Source organism: Triplophysa dalaica, chromosome 7, assembly GCF_015846415.1.
Source record: "Triplophysa dalaica isolate WHDGS20190420 chromosome 7, ASM1584641v1, whole genome shotgun sequence".
Lineage (NCBI taxonomy): Eukaryota > Metazoa > Chordata > Actinopteri > Cypriniformes > Nemacheilidae > Triplophysa > Triplophysa dalaica.
The window spans coordinates 4,027,226-4,050,646 of record NC_079548.1 but is presented as its reverse complement, the minus strand read 5'-3'; the positions used below and the strand labels follow the sequence as shown (position 1 = coordinate 4,050,646).

At 39.7% G+C, this 23,421-nt stretch overlaps 3 protein-coding genes across 3 annotated transcripts; 1 reads left to right on the top strand and 2 right to left on the bottom strand.

The window, feature by feature from the left end:
• Positions 1–909: 909 nt before the first annotated feature.
• On the bottom strand, positions 910–4,751 carry LOC130426977 (uncharacterized). The gene is made up of 4 exons (XM_056754007.1): positions 4,614–4,751; positions 2,743–3,383; positions 2,004–2,150; positions 910–1,868 (listed from the first exon to the last, which is right to left on the bottom strand). The coding sequence occupies exons 2-4, from the start codon at positions 3,331–3,333 to the stop codon at positions 990–992; spliced, it is 1,617 nt and encodes a 538-aa protein (XP_056609985.1). The 5' UTR covers positions 3,334–3,383; positions 4,614–4,751; the 3' UTR covers positions 910–989.
• Positions 4,752–4,773: 22 nt separating this feature from the next.
• Positions 4,774–7,528, top strand: LOC130426978 (RNA-binding protein with serine-rich domain 1). Its single transcript, XM_056754008.1, has 7 exons — positions 4,774–4,905; positions 5,437–5,592; positions 5,794–5,979; positions 6,060–6,165; positions 6,286–6,439; positions 6,524–6,665; positions 6,957–7,528. Coding segments are annotated over exons 1-7 (852 nt in total). The 5' UTR covers positions 4,774–4,903; the 3' UTR covers positions 7,063–7,528.
• Positions 7,529–12,349: 4,821 nt separating this feature from the next.
• LOC130426700 (probable G-protein coupled receptor 139) lies at positions 12,350–21,567 on the bottom strand. Its single transcript, XM_056753606.1, has 2 exons — positions 21,438–21,567; positions 12,350–13,317 (listed from the first exon to the last, which is right to left on the bottom strand). The coding sequence occupies exons 1-2, from the start codon at positions 21,559–21,561 to the stop codon at positions 12,350–12,352; spliced, it is 1,092 nt and encodes a 363-aa protein (XP_056609584.1). The 5' UTR covers positions 21,562–21,567.
• Between the last annotated feature and the right edge of the window lie 1,854 nt (positions 21,568–23,421).

Genomic DNA, 23,421 nt, shown 5'->3' with positions numbered 1-23,421 from the left:
ACAGAATTACAGTTTATACATATATAATGTATCATTATATAAAATGTCTGTTTTTTTTCAGACAATAATCAGGTCAATGTTAAGTATATCATGTAATATCATAAGTATTGTTATTTTTATGCTGAACTTTCATGAACAGATATAAGTTACCTTTATTTTGACCGGGTAAGTCAATTGAGAACCAGTTCTCATTTACAATGAAACCTGACCAGGAGGCAGCAAAGGGAGCAGGTACCGTGCAATAGAAAACAAGACACCAATAACACAATTATAAACAAAGTTAAAAACTTACAGTCGGTTAACCAAAGGCCAATGATCCTGAACAAATGACAAAATTAAGCTTTTAAAAAATGCAAACGAAACAAATGGAGTGAGGTTTAAAAACTGAAATGAGTGACGACCAAAAGAAGTACGGCTTTAGATATACGAAAACTGATAATACCACTGGAGCTCAAATTAAAACTCGGATTATGTTCAATACAAATAATTACAATCACTCCTGTAAATCTGTTAGATGTTTATTTTATTTGGATATGAAAATTTCAGAAACAGACTGTTAAATAAAAAAAGACAACATGGGGGGGAAATGTTCTCTTGGTCAGTTTCTTGCTGGTCTGACGAAAGTCTCACGTACAATAAAATAAACAAAGGTCTCTCATAAACAATGCTACAATACTGCTTAATAATGTTGCGTTTAACTTAGTGGGATCGTTCATCCCAAAGGAAACTCATTTATTCACCCTCATGTCATTCTTAACCTGTACATGACTTTTTCTTCAGTGGATCACAAAATAAAATATTACGAGAAATGTCTCTGATTTCCGGTGGAAGTCAATGATGGTCAGATTTGTTTCTTGAGTGTTCTGCAGAAGGAAGTCAAACAGGTTTGGATGCATGATACAATGAATAAATGATACACACAATTTTTATTTGAGGGTGATCTGCCCCTTTAGTTTTCTCTTGTGCTTGCATTGCACGTTGCCTCATTGTTAGACATTCTCCACTTTAATAATGTTCAGCTCGGCCTGATGTGGAGACACTGGAAGACTGGAGTTCTGGTTATGTGGGCTACAAGCCTGGAACGTCCCGTCTGCACTGGTAGAAGGCATGTCTGCTGGTTTTCTCTCCATCCCCGTGTACGAGTCTGCGTGTGACTGAAACGGAGAATGAGCAAATGTTTGCGTGTGCGCCTGCGTGAACATCCCCGTGCGTGTCTGTGCATGGGTGAATGAGGGCACGCCGGTGGTCGGGCACTGCTGAAACCCGTTCATGGCAGGTGGGCTAAGCTGGTCCAGAGAGAACGGCTCAATGCCCTCGAGACCCGAGTCGTGGATCTCGTTGTATCGTGTCTGGGCTTGACTGCACTGAGCGTAGACGCCCTGACTCCCGGCGGTCTGACTAAAAGGCTCGGCGGAGGCCAGCGAACATGACGCTGATAACGTTGGAGCAGATGTTGACTGAAGCACGTTGCACGGCTCCAATTTGGTTGCCAAATCTTGAAGGGTGCCGAGGATCTGCTTCTGGACTTGAGTCTGCTGGGTTTGTTCTCTCTCCAGCCGGCCTTGTTGTTCCACCATCATCCTCAAAGCTACGCCCAGATTTCTCAGTTCCGAGCTCAAGGACTGGATCTGCTCCTGGAGGCCGCTCACAGCGGCAGGGTCGAAGCCGGTCCTCTGGAGAGGAAGTGAAGCCTGGCTGTTCACGTTTTGGACCCGTGCGGGTGGAACGGCATTGTGGGATGTACTTCCAGCGGTGGCCGGGTCAGGGAGTCGGACGCCCACACGAGGAGGATTTTGAAGAGAGCGAACTGGAGTGCCCATCCGCTGGATCCATTTCCTGGCAAGACTGGGTCCTGGGTGCGATCCTCTCTGTGGAATAAAAATATGATCATTAATATGATTCGTTTATTATATATATTATTTTTTTTTAAGTCAATAAAGTCAGATGCAGAAAACATTGAGGTCGTAAATATATTTGGTTGTTGATGATAATGTTTAACTCACAATGTTTGGAGCTCTGGATGCTGTGAGGTCGAATGAAGCCGTCTGAGGTAACTCGACTTTTCTCCCATCAGGACCAGAGAAACATGACTGATCTCTTCTAACTGACAGCGGCACCTGCTGACCTGTCTGGGGTCCACCGTCCCTTACCTTCAAAAAACACACACACAAGTATATTACAATAAATATATCAACAACAACTGTAATAGGATAAATGTCAAAAAAGCATGTCACACTCACATTTTACACTTAAAATTAAATTATTATTTTATTACTACATTAACACAATAATGGTTATTGAATTATTTTCATTTGAATTATGACTAAATAATATTAATATTTACGTGCATTTTTGCATCATATAAATAAGATGCCATGCCAAATTGGGGAGAAAATTATATTTAATGGTCATGAAAATATATATAAATTATAGATAGTATAAAGATTTACTTTGGGGTAAACATGATGCAGAATGAAGTTTTTTATTTTAGTTTTATTAACATTTTGTTATTTATATTTTTATGTTAATATAAGTTTTACTTTTAGCTGTTGTTGACATAATTATTTTATTTATTTTTCCATTTTGAATATTGCTATATATTTATATATATTTTTATATATAAAGTGCCTCAACAAATATTTCAATTTTTGTTAGTTTTTCAATAATATTTAGGCCTATGTTTGAACAGAAAAATTGTTTTAGTAAATTCAGCCTAAAATATTGTTGGAGCGGTCAACTCACCCTTGCTCTGTGAAGCAACGCTTTATCCAGCAGTCTCTTGCGAGCCACCAGCACAGGGTTGGCAGGTGAGGGTGTGTGTCGCCGTCTCACAAAAGCAGCCCCGCTGGTCGTGCCCGTGCCGGTCCCAGCTCGTGGCCCCTGGATGCCGGCGTGCTGCGCGCCCTGTGCCAAAGACGTAACGCTGACAATCCGGATATCCTCGTCTTTATCACCCTCCCTTGCTTCGCTTCTCACTGCCGTCCCAGAAGACTGTCCACCTCTTGCATCTGAGGAGGCTGCATTCAGCTGAGAGGCTGCGACCCGGGATGCTTCTCTGAGGAGGTTTCTCAACTGCTGGTTGCTCCAGGTACCCTGTCGAGCCTCGCCGCTGCCCGCCTCCCTGGCCGACGTCGACCCCGCTTGGCTGCTACCCACCGCCGTTCCGTCCTCCTTCCGAGCTCTCCCTTGAAACTCTTTCAGGAAAAGGTAGATGGCCTGCGCAGACACCTTGATGTTCTCCAACTCCAGCACAGCTTTGATCTTCCGGAAACTCAAACCTGCTTCCCGTAGCTCCACGACTTTGCGCTTGGAAGCATCGTCCAGTCTACCCATGATGGAGATCTACAGTACCGAAACCAACACGAGACTGGATGGAGCAGATCCTATAAACAATGAACACACAGTGATCATAGTGATGTCTAAATGTTGTAATTCAGTGTGATTCTACATCAAAAGCGACAAATTTTGTAACAATTCATCTAGATTTAGATATTAATAAATCGTTCTCTGGTGAAAGAATTAATAAATAGTAAAGAAAAAATATTATTGTGCCATAGATTCATATTTTTCATTATATTAATTCACTATATTGCAGAGAGGGTCATGCTGACAATTTTCATCAAAATCTTGGAGCCAGATTTTAAAGGGGTGAAATATAACTTTAAAAATGTATAATTTTTATATGTGCACAGAGACGTTAGTAGAATCTGTTGACTATAACAATCCTAACAATACATTACATGCAAACGATAACAATAAAAAAATGTAAATAAAGTATTTTGTTATTTTCCAACGTTTGCACATTTGCAACTGAATAAGTATTAAAGATATCTTAATATCCTTTCAGATTCTGGTTCTTACTAAACGTATCTTCAGGTATCCAGGTTTATAAGATCTGATATGATACAACACCAGATATTTGTGGCCCACATGGAAATTGTAGAACCCATTTTCAATGGTAAATAAACAATCGTGGGTCAAGTAGGACAAAGCAGAGTCAAGCTGACACTTATTGCTTTTTAAAAAAATGCAGAAGCATTGTACAAGTAGTTGTGTTTTAGAAAATAATGATATTTTAATCCTATAGTACTTTAATAATACTTTAATAGTATAGTACTTTATATTTTACTGCTATAGAAAGCATGAACCTCACACCGAGCATCTCCTGGCTTTGACATCTTGTGCCCATGTGAAACTATTATGAAAATAAAGGAGTTCACCAAAAAATGGTCCCCATTGACTTGACCATAGTGATGACTGATTTCTGGTGATTTTGGTGTTGAACTATTCCTCAATAGCTAAAAATGGGCTGATCACCCAGTACTACTTCTAAAATCTCGTCTGTGAACTTCCTATAAACTTCAATGCAGTGGGGGGGTCTTGCTTTTGAACTTTGTTTCCCAACTGACGTATCCAAGTAAATAAATCAAAACAAACCAGCCTAGCCTACTGTAAACCTAAACATTTTCTCAAAGGTTAAAGCAGCATTTGTGTATAAAACAGCTACCGAACAGATTTCACAGCTTCGAGCACATTTAAAGTCATGCATCGATCTCAAATGACCGCACGTATCGTTGTATTGCACTAAACACACAATGGAAATCATCGCTCACCTACTGCGACGTCACTGCACTCTTATTTACGATTAAACCGACGGTGCGCTCCATGATACGGTCACATGACGACGTTTACAATCATATCTGCGATTATATAATAGAAACACAAAAGCAAACGCGTAAAATCCTCTTTTCTCTGTATATACATCATCGCGCGAGCGAAGCCCCGCCTTCAGACACTCGTCGCAGAGATGGTGACGTCACACCCACAAACGAATGCGTGAGCTCATTAAAGCGCGACGGTCCCTGATCTCGCCGTTGAGAGTGTTGCGCGCTGTTCATTCATCATGTAAGTTTGATAGTTTGTGGGGCAGTTTTTTTGCAAAATTAGTTGCGATTTATTGTTAACGTCGAGTGCGCGTGTAAAGTTTTCAGTCACGTTTCGTTAAGTTGCGATAACTTGCATGTTTTTGAAAACAGCGGCGCTGCTAAGTTAGCATTAGCCACATAGCGATCAAAACGAAGAGCATCATGATGCCATAATACACATTGTAATCACAACATTAAACGCTAGGATTTGTGTTATATAAATGTCATAACTGGTCAATTATTGTGAAATATCTACATATTGCTGGTTCAGGGATTAGAGCCTCTGTAGCCTGTTTTTTTAATTACGTGCTATATGTAGTTTTATTTTTATTTCTTTATGTGAGCTTTGTTTTATGCATGGGTTAATGATTTAATACTATGCATTGCATCTGATATCATACCAAAGTATGCCCACATATCCTTTGTAAAAACAAATTAATGCTATAAATTGAGTTAAACCAGATTGTGGCGCTGTTTTCTAACCAAATATTTGTTTGTTTCCTATACACAGGGCACCTTCACCCACCAAACGCAGAGAGCGTTCTGAGGACAAACCAAGAGAGAGAGCGAAAGAGAAACCCGCTGTAAAGGAGGGAGCAGAGAAGGAGAGAGGCAGAGAGAAGATCCGCAAGCGTCGCAGTAACTCCACTGGCAGCAGTAGTAGCAGGTCCGATTATGTAGTTCAATTTTAACTGGACACATTCTATAACATTAAAGTCTTACTGCATCACATCACATTACATTTTAGCTGGGGCCTTGAAGGACAGGTTCTGTCAGCTAATTCGAACCCACAACACTAACCCCACGTTTAAATATAAGCCCCAAGATGTATTTCCAGGTAATCAATTGTTTTGCTTGTCCTCCAAAGGTCCAGTTCCAGCTCCAGCAGCAGTTCTGGGTCCAGCTCGGGCTCATCCAGTGGGTCCAGCTCTTCCTCTGGTACCAGCCATTCTGGTTCATCAAGTTCTTCCCGGTCCTCTAGCTCATCTGGGTCCTCTGGGTCTCCCAGCCCGAGCCGTCGTCGCCATGACAACCGGCGACGCTCACGATCAAAGTAGGTTACAGACAGAGTGCACATTTCAATCAGCCCATTAAGCCAATCCAATGACGTTACTGAGCATGTGCTTTAATCAGGTCCAAATCACAAAAGCGTGGTGAGGAGAAGGAGAGGAAGAGGAGGAGCCCCAGCCCTAAACCAACTAAACTTCATCTGGGAAGACTCACCAGGAATGTCACCAAGGTAAAGATTTTGAGTTTTTGGTAGACGTGCTTGAAACACTTAACTCCGATATGTGCATCCTATTTCTTATAGCTTTTATCTCTTGTATTAGACTCTGTTTCTGTGCTTGATTTCTGTCAGGAACATATTCAAGAGATCTTTGCGACCTACGGGAAGATCAAGATGATCGACATGCCCCCGGACCGCTTGCATCCTAATTTATCAAAGGGCTACGCTTATGTGGAATACGAGACTCCAGATGATGCCCAGAAGGCTCTGAAACACATGGATGGAGGTACTATTGATGAGAAGCTCATAACATTTCAGATCAGTTCCAAAGACAAGATTTCTTACACTATCACCTGTTGACTGTCCTCAGGTCAGATTGACGGTCAGGAGATCACCGCCTCTGCTGTTCTCACCCAGAGGATACGAACCGCCCCGCGAAGAATGACGCCGCCACGCAGAATGCCTCCCCCACCTCCCATGTGGCGCCGCACGCCACCTCGCATGAGGAGACGGTATGTCTAAGTTTTCTTTTTGTTCTGGCATGTTACGTTGATCTGTAGTGTGTATCGCATATGTTCAATGGGTCAGTAGGACCCAATCATTCCAATACCTGCAGGCTCAAATTGAGTTATTAAATTAAACGCACCCAGTGTCCTTTTACCCTGTAGGTCTGTTTATTTCTTCTCTCGCTTCACTAAGAAGTCTCTGACAGGGCTCGTGACTTTTTATGCGTCTTATCAGATAATTGGCATGCGTGTCTGTGATTCATCTCGGCCTCAGCTGACAGTGTGTACTTTTAACAGATCTCGGTCTCCACGGCGACGCTCCCCGGTGAGAAGGCGCACTCGCTCCAGGTCTCCGGGTCGCAGACGACACCGCTCCCGCTCCAGTTCCAACTCGTCCCGTTAGACGCTCTCTCTTCTCACAGCAGCAGCTTTACATTCGCTGATCCCTGATATCTTTAATGTGAGGACCTGTTGCTTTAGATTCATTTGGAAATTATTTTGTCTAAAGGTTTTTACCTTTAGTACCTCAAGGTTGGATGAAAATGTAAACGCCCTGTCTTACAGCATCTTTTCAGTTAGGGTGTATGTGAGTGGATTTTATTTGCTTGTGTTTGTACACTTGCTGGTCTTGTAATAGATAGTGCTCCATTTTACCGTGATTCTTTTGTAATGTGCTTTTTGAAAAATACAGCCTATAACTGGTCAATTCCTTTTCAAAATACATTTGTACACAGTAACGGTCATTGTTTTGTTGGTGCATTGTGGGCTCATATTCCAAACCACAAAATTCAAGACGCTCAGTTTGTAATCCTGTAAAATCTGTTGATCTGTACAATGGAAAACGAATCAATAAACCAGTGTTACATCTGTTTAGTTGTCTTAAGTTCTTCATTTGAAAACGGAATGGGCAATTCTGTGAAAATAAAAAATGTTTTTAGTATAGCCTACTAACAGCACAGATAATAACATTTAGTGTTTCAAATACCCATGTGAGGTCTCTTTTAGTGCATTCTTTTTCATAGTCAGGGAAGTGCCATTTTCTGGATTGTCGGACCCATAACGGTACATGTTCCTCATAAAATTAGATTACTTTTTTATGTTCAAAGAAGAATCATCCTTCCTCCATTAGTTGGGTATTATTGCTTAAGGTTTGTGCATTTTAATTCACAGAAATCCGATGAAGTTTGTCTTCTCCCAAAATTTTTCTTTTTTGTCACATCCATAAAGCAATTTTATTTTCCTTTTTTAGAATAAAAAAAAAACTTGTGCATAGACTAATGTTTAAACTACAAGGATTTAGAAAAATATAAATGGATGGTTCAGTATATTGGTACCAAAGACATTCTCTGAGTGTCTTTGTGTCACGCCCATAACAAATTGCCCGAAAAACAAAAACAAAATGGAAATACTTGTACTAAAAAGAAAAGCTTTTTTCTTGACACAAATCTTCGAGTTATCCAAAGGTTGTCAAGCTCTTAACGGGATTAACATGCACAGAAGTGGTCTGTAAATCGTTAATTAAACCGGAGTAGGGTGAAAAACCTTATTCTACATAGTTGTCAATAACAAGTGACAAGTGGTTTTGCAAACAAAGTATTTTTTATTATATCGGGGTGTCCAGAATAAACAAAAAAAATAAAATATGACAAGGCTTTTGCCGTGTAGAAATGCTTTTTATGTTAGTCACACTTTTACCATTACGGGTTAACCGCTGGTGTGGAGTCAGAGACCCTCAGCTGTGCTTCAGCACCACTTCATTTTATCTAGCCATTAACATCGACGTTGAAGGAACGCTTTCTGTAGCGGCTGATCCCTGGGGCTGACAAGCCCAGACGTTCACTTTAAGGAATGAGCTTCTGGATCTGTGGCCTTCTGCAGATTGACTTGTATGTGTCACTCAGGGGTAATGAGGCGACTTCGGAGAGCTTGTGGCCGTCAAACACAATAAAGAGTGGCAGGACTGAAAACTGTCTGGCTAAAATAAAGACCTCGAAACGAAAATAACGGGGTTGTTGATCAAAATGGTGGATTGATTTTGTCATTAAATTTGCTTTTGGGCATCAATTGGAAATGTGTTTTAATAAATGAGAGGCACGATGAGAGACCTCATTTTCTGGGTCATATAGTAACCCAAACTCTAAATAAAGTATTTTGTGTCTTATTAGGACCCACTGTAGAATTGTTTCTAAACACATGATCATCAAAGTAACCATGATATACTGTATATTGGTGGAGGTGAATATTTATATCATTTTTGCATGACAGATTAATTAAACAGCAAAATGAAACTCAAACATATTTAAACGATGATACGCTTTTAATGTGTTCAAGAAAATATACATTATTTGCATGCCAGTTTCCAGCATATATACATTCACTGAAATACACATACACATTCACATGGCCTAAACATAATACTTAAATTCATAACCATTTCTGATTGGAAACAATGCAAATATGTTCCACACAGACATCCATCTCCATACACATTCTCTAAAACATAATTTATATGTACAATGTTTGTGTTCAAAAATAAAACCTTTAGGCCCGGATTCACAGACGAGGCTTGAGGCTAGTCTTAGACTAAAATGAATGTGTGACTTGTAAGTACTGAATATAACTTGCCCAGAAATATCTTCAAATATATCAGTGCCATGGTTTTGTCTTAAGATGCACACCATACTGTATTCTTCCAATGCATTTTTATAAAAAAGACATAAATATCTTAATTTAACTAAGAAGTAGTCCAGACTCCTGGCTTAAGATAAGCCGTGTGTGTGAAACCGGACCTTAAAGTCACATAATTGGACATTTCAATAGCACACGAGTTGATATTTTCACACATTATAATATTTTAATATTTTTAGTGATGTTGATTTTTTGCAAGCTGATCGTGGCTTTAACATATGTGTCTTTCTCCCGGCAGCTAGGACCGAGGCTGAAAAAGCCCTGGCATTTCAGAGATGAAGAGAATGCTGGTCAAATATTTATTTGTCATTGTAATGGCCCTTCAATCGTTTGGATTCTGTGAATCATTTTTTGCAGGAATCTACACAAGCTCAGGTTCTTTGTGAATAAATGTCAAAGCTATTTCAAGGCTAATGCAAATACTATGTGGATGGAAGAAATGTGAGTGCTGTCTTTATTAGAACAAAATCTATTCAAATGAATTAGATGAAAAAAATCGATTCAGATCATGTACAGAATAGTCACATTAACAGCAGCCGTCCAATCTAGTCTATAGATTTGCGTAATATGCATTTTATACATATCTAACATATAATAGTATATGTTCTTTGTGTCTGTGTCATACAGGTTATACAGGTAAACCCTATAGCTCACCAATATAAGAGCTTCTGAACTCTTTACTGAGCCTAAATGACTTTACAGTACAGCTCCATATAACACTTTAATATAAGTTTTGATATCACAACAGCAATAATAATGTGTAAATGCTAAATCGCCAAATAATTGCATATTAGGAAACTGTTTTTCTTACGTACCTTCTAGAATTGACAGTTCCCATGAAATTGTTCAATGAATGTCTTTCCTGTAGATGGTATTGATAGAAATGCATTATAATGTACTCATAATATAATCGTCTTTACAACAATCTTTTTGCTGCCTTAAAGGGACAGTTTACCCAACAACAAAAAAAATCTGTCATCATTTACTCACCTCCAAGTTGTTCCAAATCTGGATCTGGAAATCTGATGAACACAGAGAAAGATATTTGCAAGAAAGCTTGTAACAGTTCCATCATTGACTACCATAGTAGAAAAATTGCTTTTAATCCCATTCCCTACTATGACAGTCAATGGGGTCCAAGAACTTATTGGTTACAAAAGCATTCTTCCAAATATTCATCAGAACAGAGTAATTTACAGTTTTGTAATTCGAGGGCGAGTAAATGATGACAAAATTAAAATGTTTGGGTGAACTGTTCCTTTAAATGCAATCAAATTGCCTACTTAGAAATTTCAATTAAGTAAATAATTTCACTCAAGTTTTTAAAAGCTATTAAATCACTTCAAATCATCAAGTTAGTTAACACAATCCAACTTAAGTTACAGCAAATATCAATTTACAGTGAAAGATATGCTGTTAACTGTCGTGTGGTGTTCAGGTCTGCGAAACCCATTTTCAAATAGTTTCAATCTCATATATTTATATTGATTCCAGATAAAGACAGATTTTTTCACCCATATCGTAGATTTAAAAATGGTTAATAGCACCAAATATTACGCATATATATATATATGCATAATAATTGAAATAAATAGGAACAAAATTGGAGTCAAGTTTTAAAATCAGACCTGTAAAGTATTTTCAATGCATTTTTAAGGCTGTGTTGATTTAATTATGAGAGTAATGAATAATGATGTGTTTGTCAAGTAACAAAAACAACAACAACACTATCCAAGGGTTACATTGGAGACAGGGAAAATATTCTTGAACGTGTTTTATCTGACCAAAATGTGTAGAAGCACCTGTGAACAAGACTATTATATTTGGTTCAAGAGTGAAGACTAATATTCTCAACATGTACTGTAACTTTCAAAAGTCCACAAACCTGTAGAGGGTTTAAGAACTATCAGACATGGACTTCACTTCGATAGAAAGTCTAATTTCATTTTTCTCATTACATTTCTTGACCTTTCAGACGACCCGTGCTTTGTTTTCTTGTTGAATCGAGAACAAAACCTTAACAAATTCGCAGGTCGCACATTTTACGCTGTCTACCTCATCTGTGCCTGGTTTGGTTTGAATATATCTCAGATATTCAGCACAGTTAAAGCGCTCCAGATGGCAGGCCGTGTGAAGATAAATGAACGTGGTTTTCCCCAGCAGCTTGTTCCACAGCTGATTTATTTGGAAAGTGCTTCTCGGGGTCGCTCGGCAAAGGATGAATGTGTTTGTGTGTGTGCTAGGTGTTTCAAAGTCTTGATAATTGTTTGAAAGAAAATCCTTCTGTATACTGAGCAATGAATGTCTGTTGCTTTAAACGTTGATACAAATATTAAACAATACGTTATCTCTAAAAGTCTTTTTTGCTTTTATTGTACATGTAACAGTCAGTTGCACCACAATATTTTTAAAGCTGAGTATGTACTTATGTTGTGTCATTCTTCTTCATCAGACAGCGATATTGAAGCGCTTTTTTCAAGTGCTGATCATTATCTAAAGGGATGATTCTTTGAAAGCTTGTGCCATTTGTGACAGGCCCTTGGAGACCGACAGCATATATTGGATGAAAATGTCACCATTGTTTTTTGAAGGATTGTTTTTCCATTCTCCCATATTTAAAAGGTAAGAGTGTTAAGATGGTTCACATTAACATGTCATCTGTGCAGACCTTCATCATCTTGCTGTGGTGTGCATCAAAACATGTTTGAGATCTTAAAATGTACTGATGTGTACCAAGCCCCGATTTCACTTTGAGGTTGCGATCTTTTTTGCATTTATGTCCTGAAAGGCAATGGTATGTTCGTGGCTTACCGGCCAATTTGCTTGTCGAAACCACGTTTTTTGCCAACCTCAGATGTCTTTAAACCTGAAACTGGATGTCTTATTGAGGCACTGCCAGTTGCTGCCCTCTGCTCACCATCATTAACCTTCTTCTCAAGGTTAGGCAAGACGTCTCCTTGCCTGGCGACTCAAGAATATCTGGGAGTGATATTTCACAGCGTTCAGGAAGATATGCAGACGGGTTTGCCATTTTTGTCGTACTGGTACACCAGCATCTTGATGCAGTGGGAATTTGCTGGTGAGATCCACGGGCTGCTGGTGATTGAGAAGTTGTGACTGGCGTAAAAAGGAGCCGGCTGCTTCCTACATCGGAACAAAGCCTTTAGCACTGTGGCGGCCATCCGGCGAAAGCGCCTGCTGATGAAGCAGTACAAGAAGAAGTTGACGCCTGTGTTGAGCAATGCCAGCATGTTTGCCACGTCTGTGACCAAGTGAAGCCGTCGGGCAGAGCCAGGCATCGTCGGCTGCGCCGTGTACAGGTGATAAAGGATCATGAGAGTGCGTGGCGCCCACAGCACCGCGAACACAGAGGTGATGGCCAGCAGGATGGCTGTGGTCTTTCCGGTGGAGTAGCCACGCAGACGGAAGCAGCTACGCCTACAACGCAGCTTCCGTACGATGATGGCGTTGAGAGAGAAGAACACGGAGCAGGGGAGCAGATACACAGTGGCGCAGTGGATCCACACCAGCACGTGCTGCCCCGCGCTGCTGCTGCGCCTGCCGCCGCCCGCTCCCGGCAGCCCGTGCCACAGCTCTGGCCACCAATAGTACGGAACGCTGGAGATCAGGCAGCCGGCGTACACGGCCAGGATGACTTTGCGAGTTCGGGCCGGGTAGGAGACGGTGTGGTAGCGCAGGGGATGGCACACGGCGATGTAGCGGTCTATGGTCAGGGGCACGGTGATCCAAATGGAGGTGTGGATGGAGGAGAACTCCAGCACCTGCACGGCTTTGTTCAGAGAGTGGGGAAGGGGAGCTCCTAAAATGAAGTCTTCCAGAAGAAAGTCCACAAACACAATAAGCAGCAAAACCAGGATGTCAGCTACAGCCAGAGCCAGCAGATAGTTGTAGGAAGATTTCTGTCGCCGCACCACCAGCTGGGAGAGGATGATCACAGTCAGGATGTTTGCTGCGGATAGCGGGGAGATGGGGAAGAGCAGAGGTTAAAATGAGAGAAGGGTGTGATTTGATGAAGAAAAGTCAGACAAGACAGTGCTGCAAATAAAATGTCACTCGAATTCATGTGTCTCACATGTGTGCACATGCACTCAGTCTTTCACACACATCCACGACAATCACGCGCATGCGCCAAAACTCTCGCACACACACACACACAGTCACCGATGTTCACAAACATGCCATTAGATTTCAAGACATGTACTGACATCAACTCACGCATGTATCAAGATTCACACACATATATGTTCCAAACACATTAACGTGCACTCACATTCAAACACATGCACTGACATTGACACACGCTCACACATTCTAATTACATGCTGCTGACATTTACATGTATGTACTAACATGTATACGCATGGCCTGATATTCATACATACTCTACATGCACAAAGATTCATCCACATCACACAAACGCATATACAGACAACCCACACATGCATCAACATCACAAGCATGCAGAAATTCACACAAATTCACACGCATGCACAGATCTTTTAACACCCTCACATTCACATGCATGTATTGGCATTAACACATGAACTCACATTGGCAATCCTGCAATGACATCAACACGCATGCATACCCATCTAAACACACGTGCTCACGCTTACACACGTTCACTCACATTCACACTTACACACACGTGCATTATCGTGAGCATCTCATGGGGCGTTCGAAGCACTTGAGTGACCTCCTGTAGTTACATTTCCCTCTTCTTCTACTTCTCTGTTTTCCACCAAATCCTTTTCCTCAGTCTGTCTTTGACCTTCAATAAAGACCGAACAAGCAGCAGCAACAAGTGCACAATTACATCCAACCGCTGGTGCTCACGCAGCACTCCACAGACATGTCACAATGACCCGGAATAAAAGACTCAAGGATGCCCAGACCTTCTTGCATCCACTCCTTCATAGTGGCTTTTATCTTAACACGTACTGTTCCACAGGCCAAGCACAGGCCGTCTGAGATGCACCCGAGATTTTCAAGACCTTACGTTGTGATAAAAAGAGTGCAAACACAAATGCGCTGCCATTATTTAAGCCAAACTATTTAACACAGCGGTAGGGGACGCATGGGGGTCAGCGCCTCATTACAAAAGACCTCGGGAAACATTCTGAGGTGACGATGCTGACCTGAAAATTGCGTGTTTGATTAAAAGCACACATCATTGTAATTCGTACCCAAAGCCCCTGTCATCGGCTTAGCCCGTGATATTGTGTTCTGTGAAGTTTAGAGAAATGCTGATCAGTTCAAGTGGACGGCGTACAGGATGAAGCGTCCTTCGCACCTGTCTTAAATCTGGTTTTCACCGCACACCTTTGTGTCTGACGGCCCATCAGGCTGCTAACAGAGATGGGTTTGGATCACACATGCAAGTCAGGAGTTTGGGAATTGCACTTTGGAGATACAGAACGTCCGCCGACTACAAATTACACTCCAGTTAAATTCACACATTTGCATAAATGCTCGCCGACACACGAGCATCCATTTAAAGAGGTAGAGATACAGAGAGAGACAGGCAGGGATGAATTTAGTTTGTCATTATCCATTTTTTGCAGAACTTTATACACACAGACACAAAAATTGCAATAAAAGCTTTCTTTCTAGTGCTTACTGTATGCAATCCAAGCTTTGCTCCCAGAGGAACATGGTTTCTCTGGCATTGCTCTGGAGACATAACAGAGTTTCATTAAAATACATCAACCTCTTGATGTTTTATCTGAAGCGCTTTCGGGAATAGTCATTTTTACTTAAAGTTACAGTATAGAGATATACAGTATAATATATGTCGTTAGGACGGCTTCGATGGTATTTTGGTCCTGAAAAAATAATTTAAACTTTGGTGTCTTGCTAAAGGTAAGCACTGAAATACAGTCCTGAAATGAGACAAAATTAAAGGAGACTCCAGCAAATATATTTTGAGATTTGTCTGTCTTTTGGTCAGGGTTCTTCTCATCTCATCAATATTCTCAACTCTGAATTTCCTCTCGGTGTTGCTGTTGATTGTAACAGGTCAGAATAAGGATGTACACATTGCATGTTTTTTTCCTCACATTGTGCATGTAATTCTGCGGCACTTTTAGCTTTGAAAATATACACTTCGTATGTTGTGTTTGTCGTTGCTTGTCCTTTAATTGAAATCAATAAAAATTGGTGGTAAGTTTTATTTTTCGTAAAATGTTGCTTGTCCACCCAATGTACAACATGAACAATGATCAAATCAGAAAATAGGCAAAACGTTTGTTAGTAAGGCCTAATAAAATTACAGATTTAATGTTGACTTATCACTTCAAAGGGGTGCTGCAACGATGTGTCATGCATTCTGACTTCTATACAATGTTAAACGTGGTGTCTTATGCTTAACATGGTCAATTTGTCAAAAAACGAGTTGGGTGTATTACGTTGTACTTCTGTGCTCGATACACCCCCCAGCGGTCGTACAGGTTTCGTAACATTTTTTTCAAACATATAAAACTGCTTTGAAACAACTTTTCTTAGTCCCTTATTGGAGGATTCTCCCACACGCCATTATGGAGAGCAGACGTCACTTTCACTTGTGTGCAGGAGAGAGAGAGAGCATATGCCACTTCATTTAGGTGATCAATGTTATATAAACGGTGGATATAACGCTGGATTCCGAGATCGTTTGAAACATGGAGCCGTCCCAGGGCTAAAAGATGACGGACATGAACCACGTGTGCTGAGTGAAACTGATGGGTGCGCATTTGCTTTGGTTCAGCCTACCCCTCCCCCCTGCACGCGCCGTATGCTTCTGAAATAATCGTACAGGTGTATCTATCTTTTACAAATATGATCAAACTAAATACTCTTCAAGATATGAAGTATGCAATACTACTCTATAGGTACTCAAGATAAATATGAGAAACAGAGTGTGCTAGGGCCGCTTTAATTGAGTTGTAAGCTGGTAAATTTGAGACGTTGAGAATGAATTTATATTTCTAAAAAAAAAGAATGAATCAAGATATTTAAAAATGATGATGGATGGTTACATTGCATCTTTGGATACAATCTAGGTCTGAGGAGAAGGATACGATGCAGACATTCAATGTGCTTAAAGCTAGCTACCGTTCTATGCTAATTTTATGTCACATTAAACTTTCAGGACTTGTGCTTTTAATGCGAACCTATTAGCGAAAAGTGCTTCGAGTTCATTTAGTTTGGCCATTCATTTAACAGAGTATTGAAGTTAATGAGTGTTTATTCTGGCTGTGCTTTACCAAGTGGTGATCAGGTTGTGTTTTTCAGTTTGTAATCTGTGTCTGTTAATAATGAGTATCAGAGTGTGTGGGTAACATTAAATCCAGTTCAATAAAGCTCTTCTCTTATCGCACTTTTATACGTCTGTCACCCTTCAATTTTCTACATTTGTCTCTGGATTTCTCTTCGCTGGATTGATCTCCCCCACTGAGAATTCTGATTGTTTAGACAAACAGAAAAGAATCTATAGCGATCTATAGGTTGTACATTTCCAGACAATTCCATTTAGCTGGGGTCAACTCTGTAAGCATATGGATTTTACCTGACTCCTCTCTCTCTGGGGATTAGAACAGATGCTCATTTTAATGCCTCTGATTGCTTTGTTTTCACACAGACAATGTGTATGTGTACTTCAAAATATAACACCAGCACGCTACTTGCTGCATTCGGCACAGTGTACAGTAGTATGCTACATTTCTAAATGCATGCTGCTAAAGATAATGTAATCTCACGTGTGTCAGTTTTAAAAAGAAACCTCAAATTTTGCTTTTCAAGACAATAATACATGGAATAAAATATAAGAAATTTAATTAAGAATTAAATATTTGTCTATAAACTCTCCCAAGACAATTGCATATCATTTTAAAGCTCTGTACTTTATTCAGTATAAACTTTTTTAATTATTTCTCCTAAACATCAAAGAAATTATATGGTGAACAAAAGGAAACTTTTGCTTAACTGGATTATACACGGTTACTGACATTCTTCCAAATATCTTCCTTTGTGATCAGCAGAGCAAAGAAATTCAAACAGGTTTGTAACATGAATTTTGTGAGTAAATAATGATAGAATATTCTTTTTTGGGTGAACTACCCCTTTTTCATCTATGTCTGAGACATTTCTCCAGAGAAAGAGTCAGAAATCTCACTATTGTCATTAATGTTTGAGAAGAGATGTCGACCATGCGTCAAACTGGGCTTAGATTTGTCAAGTCGGCAAATAAACGTCAATATAAGTGAAGATCTCAATATGAATTCAAACATTTCTCATCAAATGTATCCAAATCCAGATTACTTTACCTCCAAAATATACATTCATTTTACACCTCCATAACATCTCTTTTTTCCAACAATTCTCTCATTTGATTCAATTTTATTTTAAGCAATTTTAGTGGAAGCATTGGAGAATACCTGATACTTACATGCAGGGTTCGAATTGATGGGGGGGGGGGGCTGGGGCGGTCCCGGGACCCTCATAAGCCTTGAGGGACACCTCATAAAGTCTAAAATAATAAATGTGGGGATCCCCTGGTTTTCCATTAAAACTAGACTACTAAAAATGATTTTTGTCAAATTATCACTCTAAAACAAAACACTGTTGTCCGTTATTTGTCCACATTTCATAAGATGCAAATTAAAATGACATTTTTATCAGAAAAATCCATGCGTGCTCAAGCATGCCGCACAGTGTTTAATGAAGACATGTTTAGCATTTCCCCAAGAATATTTTTCTTCCTTCAGAAAACTTTTGCATTCCCCAAAGATGATTTTGTGCTCCGTTCTGCAAACATAAACTCCGACTTTGACAAGAAGGTTACCCTTCTGCTTTGCCCAAAGGAATTACATTTGTTTTTCTTATTCTGCATTGGTTCATATGGATTATTTACATTTACTTGATCTACATTATCAAGAGACGAATCACGTTTAGAACACTCTATGAATATGCTTCTTACTGGCTGGTTTAGCAGCACTAAATAAATAAATAAGTGAAAGGAAAATCTGAATTGGTAAGAAAAATGTTACCATTCATTTTGAAAAAAATATCTTACTGTTATTAATAAATTTAAGAGATTTTGCACAAAGCGAAATCTCAACATGACAGACATCAAACAGGCTAAAAGTGTGTTATTGTGAATAAAAACATACAATGCCAAATATAAAAATAACAGTCAGATCGATAGCAATTTTTTAAGGGCTGGTTAAGGGTACCCCCAAGAGCTTTGACACTATACGAACACTGCTTAAATGAAACACAGCTGAGAACTTCATCAAATCTCCCAAGTCACGAAAGAGCAACCTCTGAGCAATAACATGAAAAATCCTGACGAAAGACACTTTGTTCATTTAGGAATCAAGCTCTCAGACAGCACCAGCTCATTTTTTTAAATTGGAAATCATTGGCTCCACCTCTTAAGTAAGGAATAACAGCAGCGGCTAATGTGGATCCAGTGAGAGATCATTACTGAGGATCTGTGACCTTCCAACAGACGTTGATATTATAGAGATTCATTCTGGATTAACCTCCTCCGTCTTCAATAGAAATCACGAGAACGCACAAATCAAACGGTCTTCACTTTACTTTGAAGAAGGGAATGAAATTAGACCGACCTGCTTCAATTAGTGACCTTAATGAGAGTAACGTCTCACCATCAATCCAACAGCCGTGAGTTCATCTGAAACACTTGTATTCTCTGCTTTCTACTCCTGTTGTTTACTAAAATGTAAAAATTTGGGACCGTGAATGTCAGTTCCAGATACTGTTGTGTTATGCTTTTGTGAGCATTTATGCAAATGTGCGAATTTAACTGGAGTGTAATTTGTAGTCGGCGGACGTTCTGTATCTCCAAAGTGCAATTCCCAAACTCCTGACTTGCATGTGTGATCCAAACCCATCTCTGTTAGCAGCCTGATGGGCCGTCAGACACAAAGGTATGCGGTGAAAACCAGATTTAAGACAGGTGTGAAGGATGCTTCTCATGCTTAACATGGTCCACTTGTCAAAAAACGAGTTGGACATATCACGTATAATATAGTATTTCTGTTCTCGAACCAACGTTTCCTATACTGTAGGTTTCGGAAAGTTTTTTTCGAACACGAAATTCCCTTACAGAACAAACTTTTCTTATATAGTCCCTTATTGGATAACTCTCCTGGAAAGGCACACCCACGCGACAACCAGCAGGAGCGAGAAAAAGAGCACGCCCACGTGTCAACCAGCGAGAACTTGCCAATCAATGCGCTTCGTTCGTTGTACTGAAGTTCAGCTGTGTTTGTTAGTTCACAGCATTTCGGTGAGGAATGTTATATAAACGGTGGATATAACGCTGAATTTGGAGATGGTTTGAAACTGCTACATTCTCGCACCCCGCACCCCTTCCGGGGCTTGCATGTTTTTGGAAATAATTGTTTCAGCTGTCTCTCTCTTTTATAAATTTGATCAAACTAAATACTCTTCGAAGATGCGAAGTATGCAATACTACTGTATAGGCACTCAAGATGAATATAAGATTGGCAGAAACTGCATGTGTTACCTCTGCTTTAAAAGCGACACGTTTTTGTCTCTCTAGACAATTGGTCGGTTTCATATTCTAGGCAGCTAATAATTCATATCCTAAAAACATTTTTAAAATGTGTTTGTAAAGACGTTTACATTTGTTATATAATGAATTTATTTTTGAACATGTGTGTTTATTTGGAACTTCGCATCCTTTTTGCCATCAATTTTATTTGACAGCCAACTGACTTTGCAATTTTATTTTGATCAAAGAACTATATATGGGAAACAGTCTCCCTGTATTTTCATTTCAATATCTATAATTGTTTATAATTATATTTATGAATTTATATTTATTCACTTGGAGTTTTTACATTTTTCGCTTTCCCCTGCTTATAGGTTGAAACCCAACAGTTGAGATCCACCATATATACAAGCCATAGTTCATCCAAAAATGTAATATCTTTCATCATTTATTCACACTCATGTTGCTTAAAATCTGTATATGACTTTTTCTTCGGTGGAACACCAAAGAAGATATTTTGAGAAATGTGGTTATATGTGTACTTAAAAGCTATTGAAGTGCAAACAGGTGTATTAAAAACCTAATGACCTGTTACAGCATCTAAGATACACACTTGGCTCTATTTAATCTTACTACCTGTCCGTCTTTTTAATCCTCATCTGTAAAATCCTCATGTCTCTGCTCTTCAGTCACACCTGCCTTTATTCACCCTATCTCTCCCTTTCTATTCCATCTTTTAATAAAGTCCCTTCTCCATGCTTTTGTCACTAGCTCAATTCATTTGAGACACGTCCATCTCCCACCTGCTCTTCATTCCTGCCTGTTCTATCGCCTCCATCCACCCAAACCCCCAGCAGGTGTGATGACTTTCGAAAGACTCAAATCTGATCCTCGATCTGCATCACCGTCAAAATTCGCGCTGCTCTTTAGCAGTCGAGCGACAGGAACGCGCCTCTGATAGCAAATGAAAATATTTGTGTAAACTGCTCAGGCTGAGTGCTCCCCTCAAGGGCACAGCGATTTATCTCAATCTGACAAACGGATCTTTCTCCACAGCTCGCAGGTGAAACTGTGTCATGCGCCGGGCAGCCTGAGAGAGAAGGTCGGATTGAATTGTTCACCTACATCATTAGTTGAGAAATCAGTTTCCGAATTTGAGCGTCCGACAGGTTGAATATTTAATGCTGGAGGCCAATTAATGGGATATCGCTCAAGACCTAAGATGGTATAATGCGTGGCTCCTCGGGTCATTCCAGTTAGAGCCAGATCGGATTTTATCATCTGTGGAGTAGCACAAATCATGTTTTTTGTACCGATATCCAATTAACGGCTCTTGGAAATGACGTTAGACAGTTGAGCTCAAAGAAATGTGTCTCGTCACCGGCGACCTTTACAGTCCAGTTTAGGTGCCCAACGGTTGCGACTCACAAGGTTACAGACCACTTTGTCAAAGACGTAATCAAATATTCAAAACTGGCATATTGAACACCCTTTCCACAAACACAACCATGCACAGTCACAATTGTTCACAGTCTTGTTGGTCTTACCAGGCAGGCCAAGGCAGAGCAGAGAACTGTAGTAGATGATGGGCAACTGTCCGAGCGGGCACCCGCTGGGACCCCAGGAAGTAGAGTTGGGGGACATAACGGTGAAGATGTGACTGTGCTCCATGGCGTCGCTGCCCTCCCTCGAGCTCTGGAAAGGAAAACGACCACAGCCGGACGCTCCGAGAAAAACAGCTCTGTCCTCAAGGGCTGGATGACACGTGTTAGAGCCGGAGAACGACTGCAAGCGCGAGGAGGCAGAATGATACTGAGACGCAGACAGAGACGATGAAGCCGCCGATGTGATGGGAAGAGAGACAGGGATGTGAGGAAGACTGTGTGTGAAGATGTGAGAGAGAGCGAGAGAGAGAGAGAGAGTGAGGGGGGTGTGTTGCAAGCTGGTGGGAATGAAACCTAGGGAGGCATGAACGCAAAAAGGGTGAAAATGAGTGTGTGTGTGGGGGGGGGGTTGGGGGCTGGTGTTGTGTGAACGAGTAGATCATTGGGAGAGATTGAGAGAGAGAGAGAGAGAGAGAGAGAGAGAGAGAGAGAGAGAGAGTGAGAGAGAGAGAGAGAGAGAGAGAGAGAGAGAGAGAGAGAGAGGCGTTAAGTGAGGCAAAGACAGAAGACGGGTGTTGATTTCTGTGGTGACACACTTGTGCATGAGACAAGCGATATTGAAGTAAATGTGAGCAGGACTCGAGTATACACACCTCGCTATGTGCATTTATGAAGTTACTCGATCAATTGTATTATTTCTTAATTGACAGTTTTTATTACAAAAATGTTAAATTCAAAACACGAATTAAAAAAGTCATAATCATTCAAATAAAAAAAAACTTGGCTTGCTAATACATAAAGAATATCTTATGTATAATAATTAGGGCTGTCAAAAGATTAATCGCTATTAATCGCATCCAGAATAAAAGTTTGTGTTTACATAATATATGTCTATGTACTGTGCATATTAATTATGTTTTTATAAATACAAACACATACACATGTATACGTATTTAGGAAATATTTACATGTATTTATTTATGTTAACCAACAATTAAATTATTTATAAATGTTTAATAACTTTTAGATTATGATTAAATATATGCTAGGATGTGTATGTGTTAATAAATACAAAATTATTATGCACATCACAGAGATATATATTATGTAAACACAAACTTTTATTCAGGATGCGATAAATCACGATTAATCGTTTGACAGCCCTAATAAAAATGTTTTGCAGACATTTTACATCATAAAATAATATATAAAGATTATACTTAAATAAATTACGGTATAATTAAATCTAATCTAAAATATTTTATTATTAAAGAAATGTTTATATTTATTATCAAACTGAGTGGCTAAGAAAATTTTTCAAAATCCTATAAAGGTGTATGCTAGTTAATTTGATAACATTTTACAACAATATTTTACATTAATATATTCGTTTTTTTAATATATGGTGAATGAGGGTAGAATAAGAATTTTATATTAACATTTTAATGTCACTACCCACTCTACAAAAAAATGGTGCTATAGAGTTTCACCGGGTGTGCACGCAGTAGTGGTGTTAACCACTTTGCAAACCATGCAAATTTGTAGGGGGCCCCCTAGTGGCTACAAGCTTTTAAATCATTTAATGATTGCTTGTGATGCTTTCTTATAAGTGGAATGTGAGTTCACCATTGTCTAGAAAGCAAGCACTGAAATCTTGAGGGTTCTTTAATCAAATGAATTGCTATAACATTTACTTGATTAGTGTTAATGCTATTTAGTTTAAATAATTTTTGATAACTTAAACCATATTTCATTTTAAATTATCAAAATTTGCCCCACATTTTTCGGGTATTGGTGTCCCCCCTGGCACAGATACACAGTTAGATACACTGTCATACTTCCATGTTGGTTGGAACTGCACCCAAATTTTTCACCTACTGTTGCACCTGTGTATATGGTTGAGTGACAATAAAGGGATTTGATTTGA

Excerpts from the sequence above, each read along its gene's own strand:
- LOC130426977 (XM_056754007.1), bottom strand. The coding sequence starts at position 3,333 with ATGGGTAGACTGGACGATGCTTCCAAGCGCAAAGTCGTGGAGCTACGG. Across the intron at positions 2,151-2,742 it reads CGTTGCTTCACAGAGCAAGG|GTAAGGGACGGTGGACCCCA; the intron begins GTGAGTTGACCG and ends TGTTTTTTGAAG. Across the intron at positions 1,869-2,003 it reads CATCCAGAGCTCCAAACATT|AGAGGATCGCACCCAGGACC; the intron begins GTGAGTTAAACA and ends TTTATTCCACAG.
- LOC130426700 (XM_056753606.1), bottom strand. The coding sequence starts at position 21,561 with ATGGAGCACAGTCACATCTTCACCGTTATGTCCCCCAACTCTACTTCC. Across the intron at positions 13,318-21,437 it reads GCTCTGCCTTGGCCTGCCTG|CAAACATCCTGACTGTGATC; the intron begins GTAAGACCAACA and ends CGCTATCCGCAG.
- LOC130426978 (XM_056754008.1), top strand. Across the intron at positions 5,593-5,793 it reads ACTGGCAGCAGTAGTAGCAG|GTCCAGTTCCAGCTCCAGCA; the intron begins GTCCGATTATGT and ends TGTCCTCCAAAG. Across the intron at positions 5,980-6,059 it reads CGGCGACGCTCACGATCAAA|GTCCAAATCACAAAAGCGTG; the intron begins GTAGGTTACAGA and ends TGCTTTAATCAG.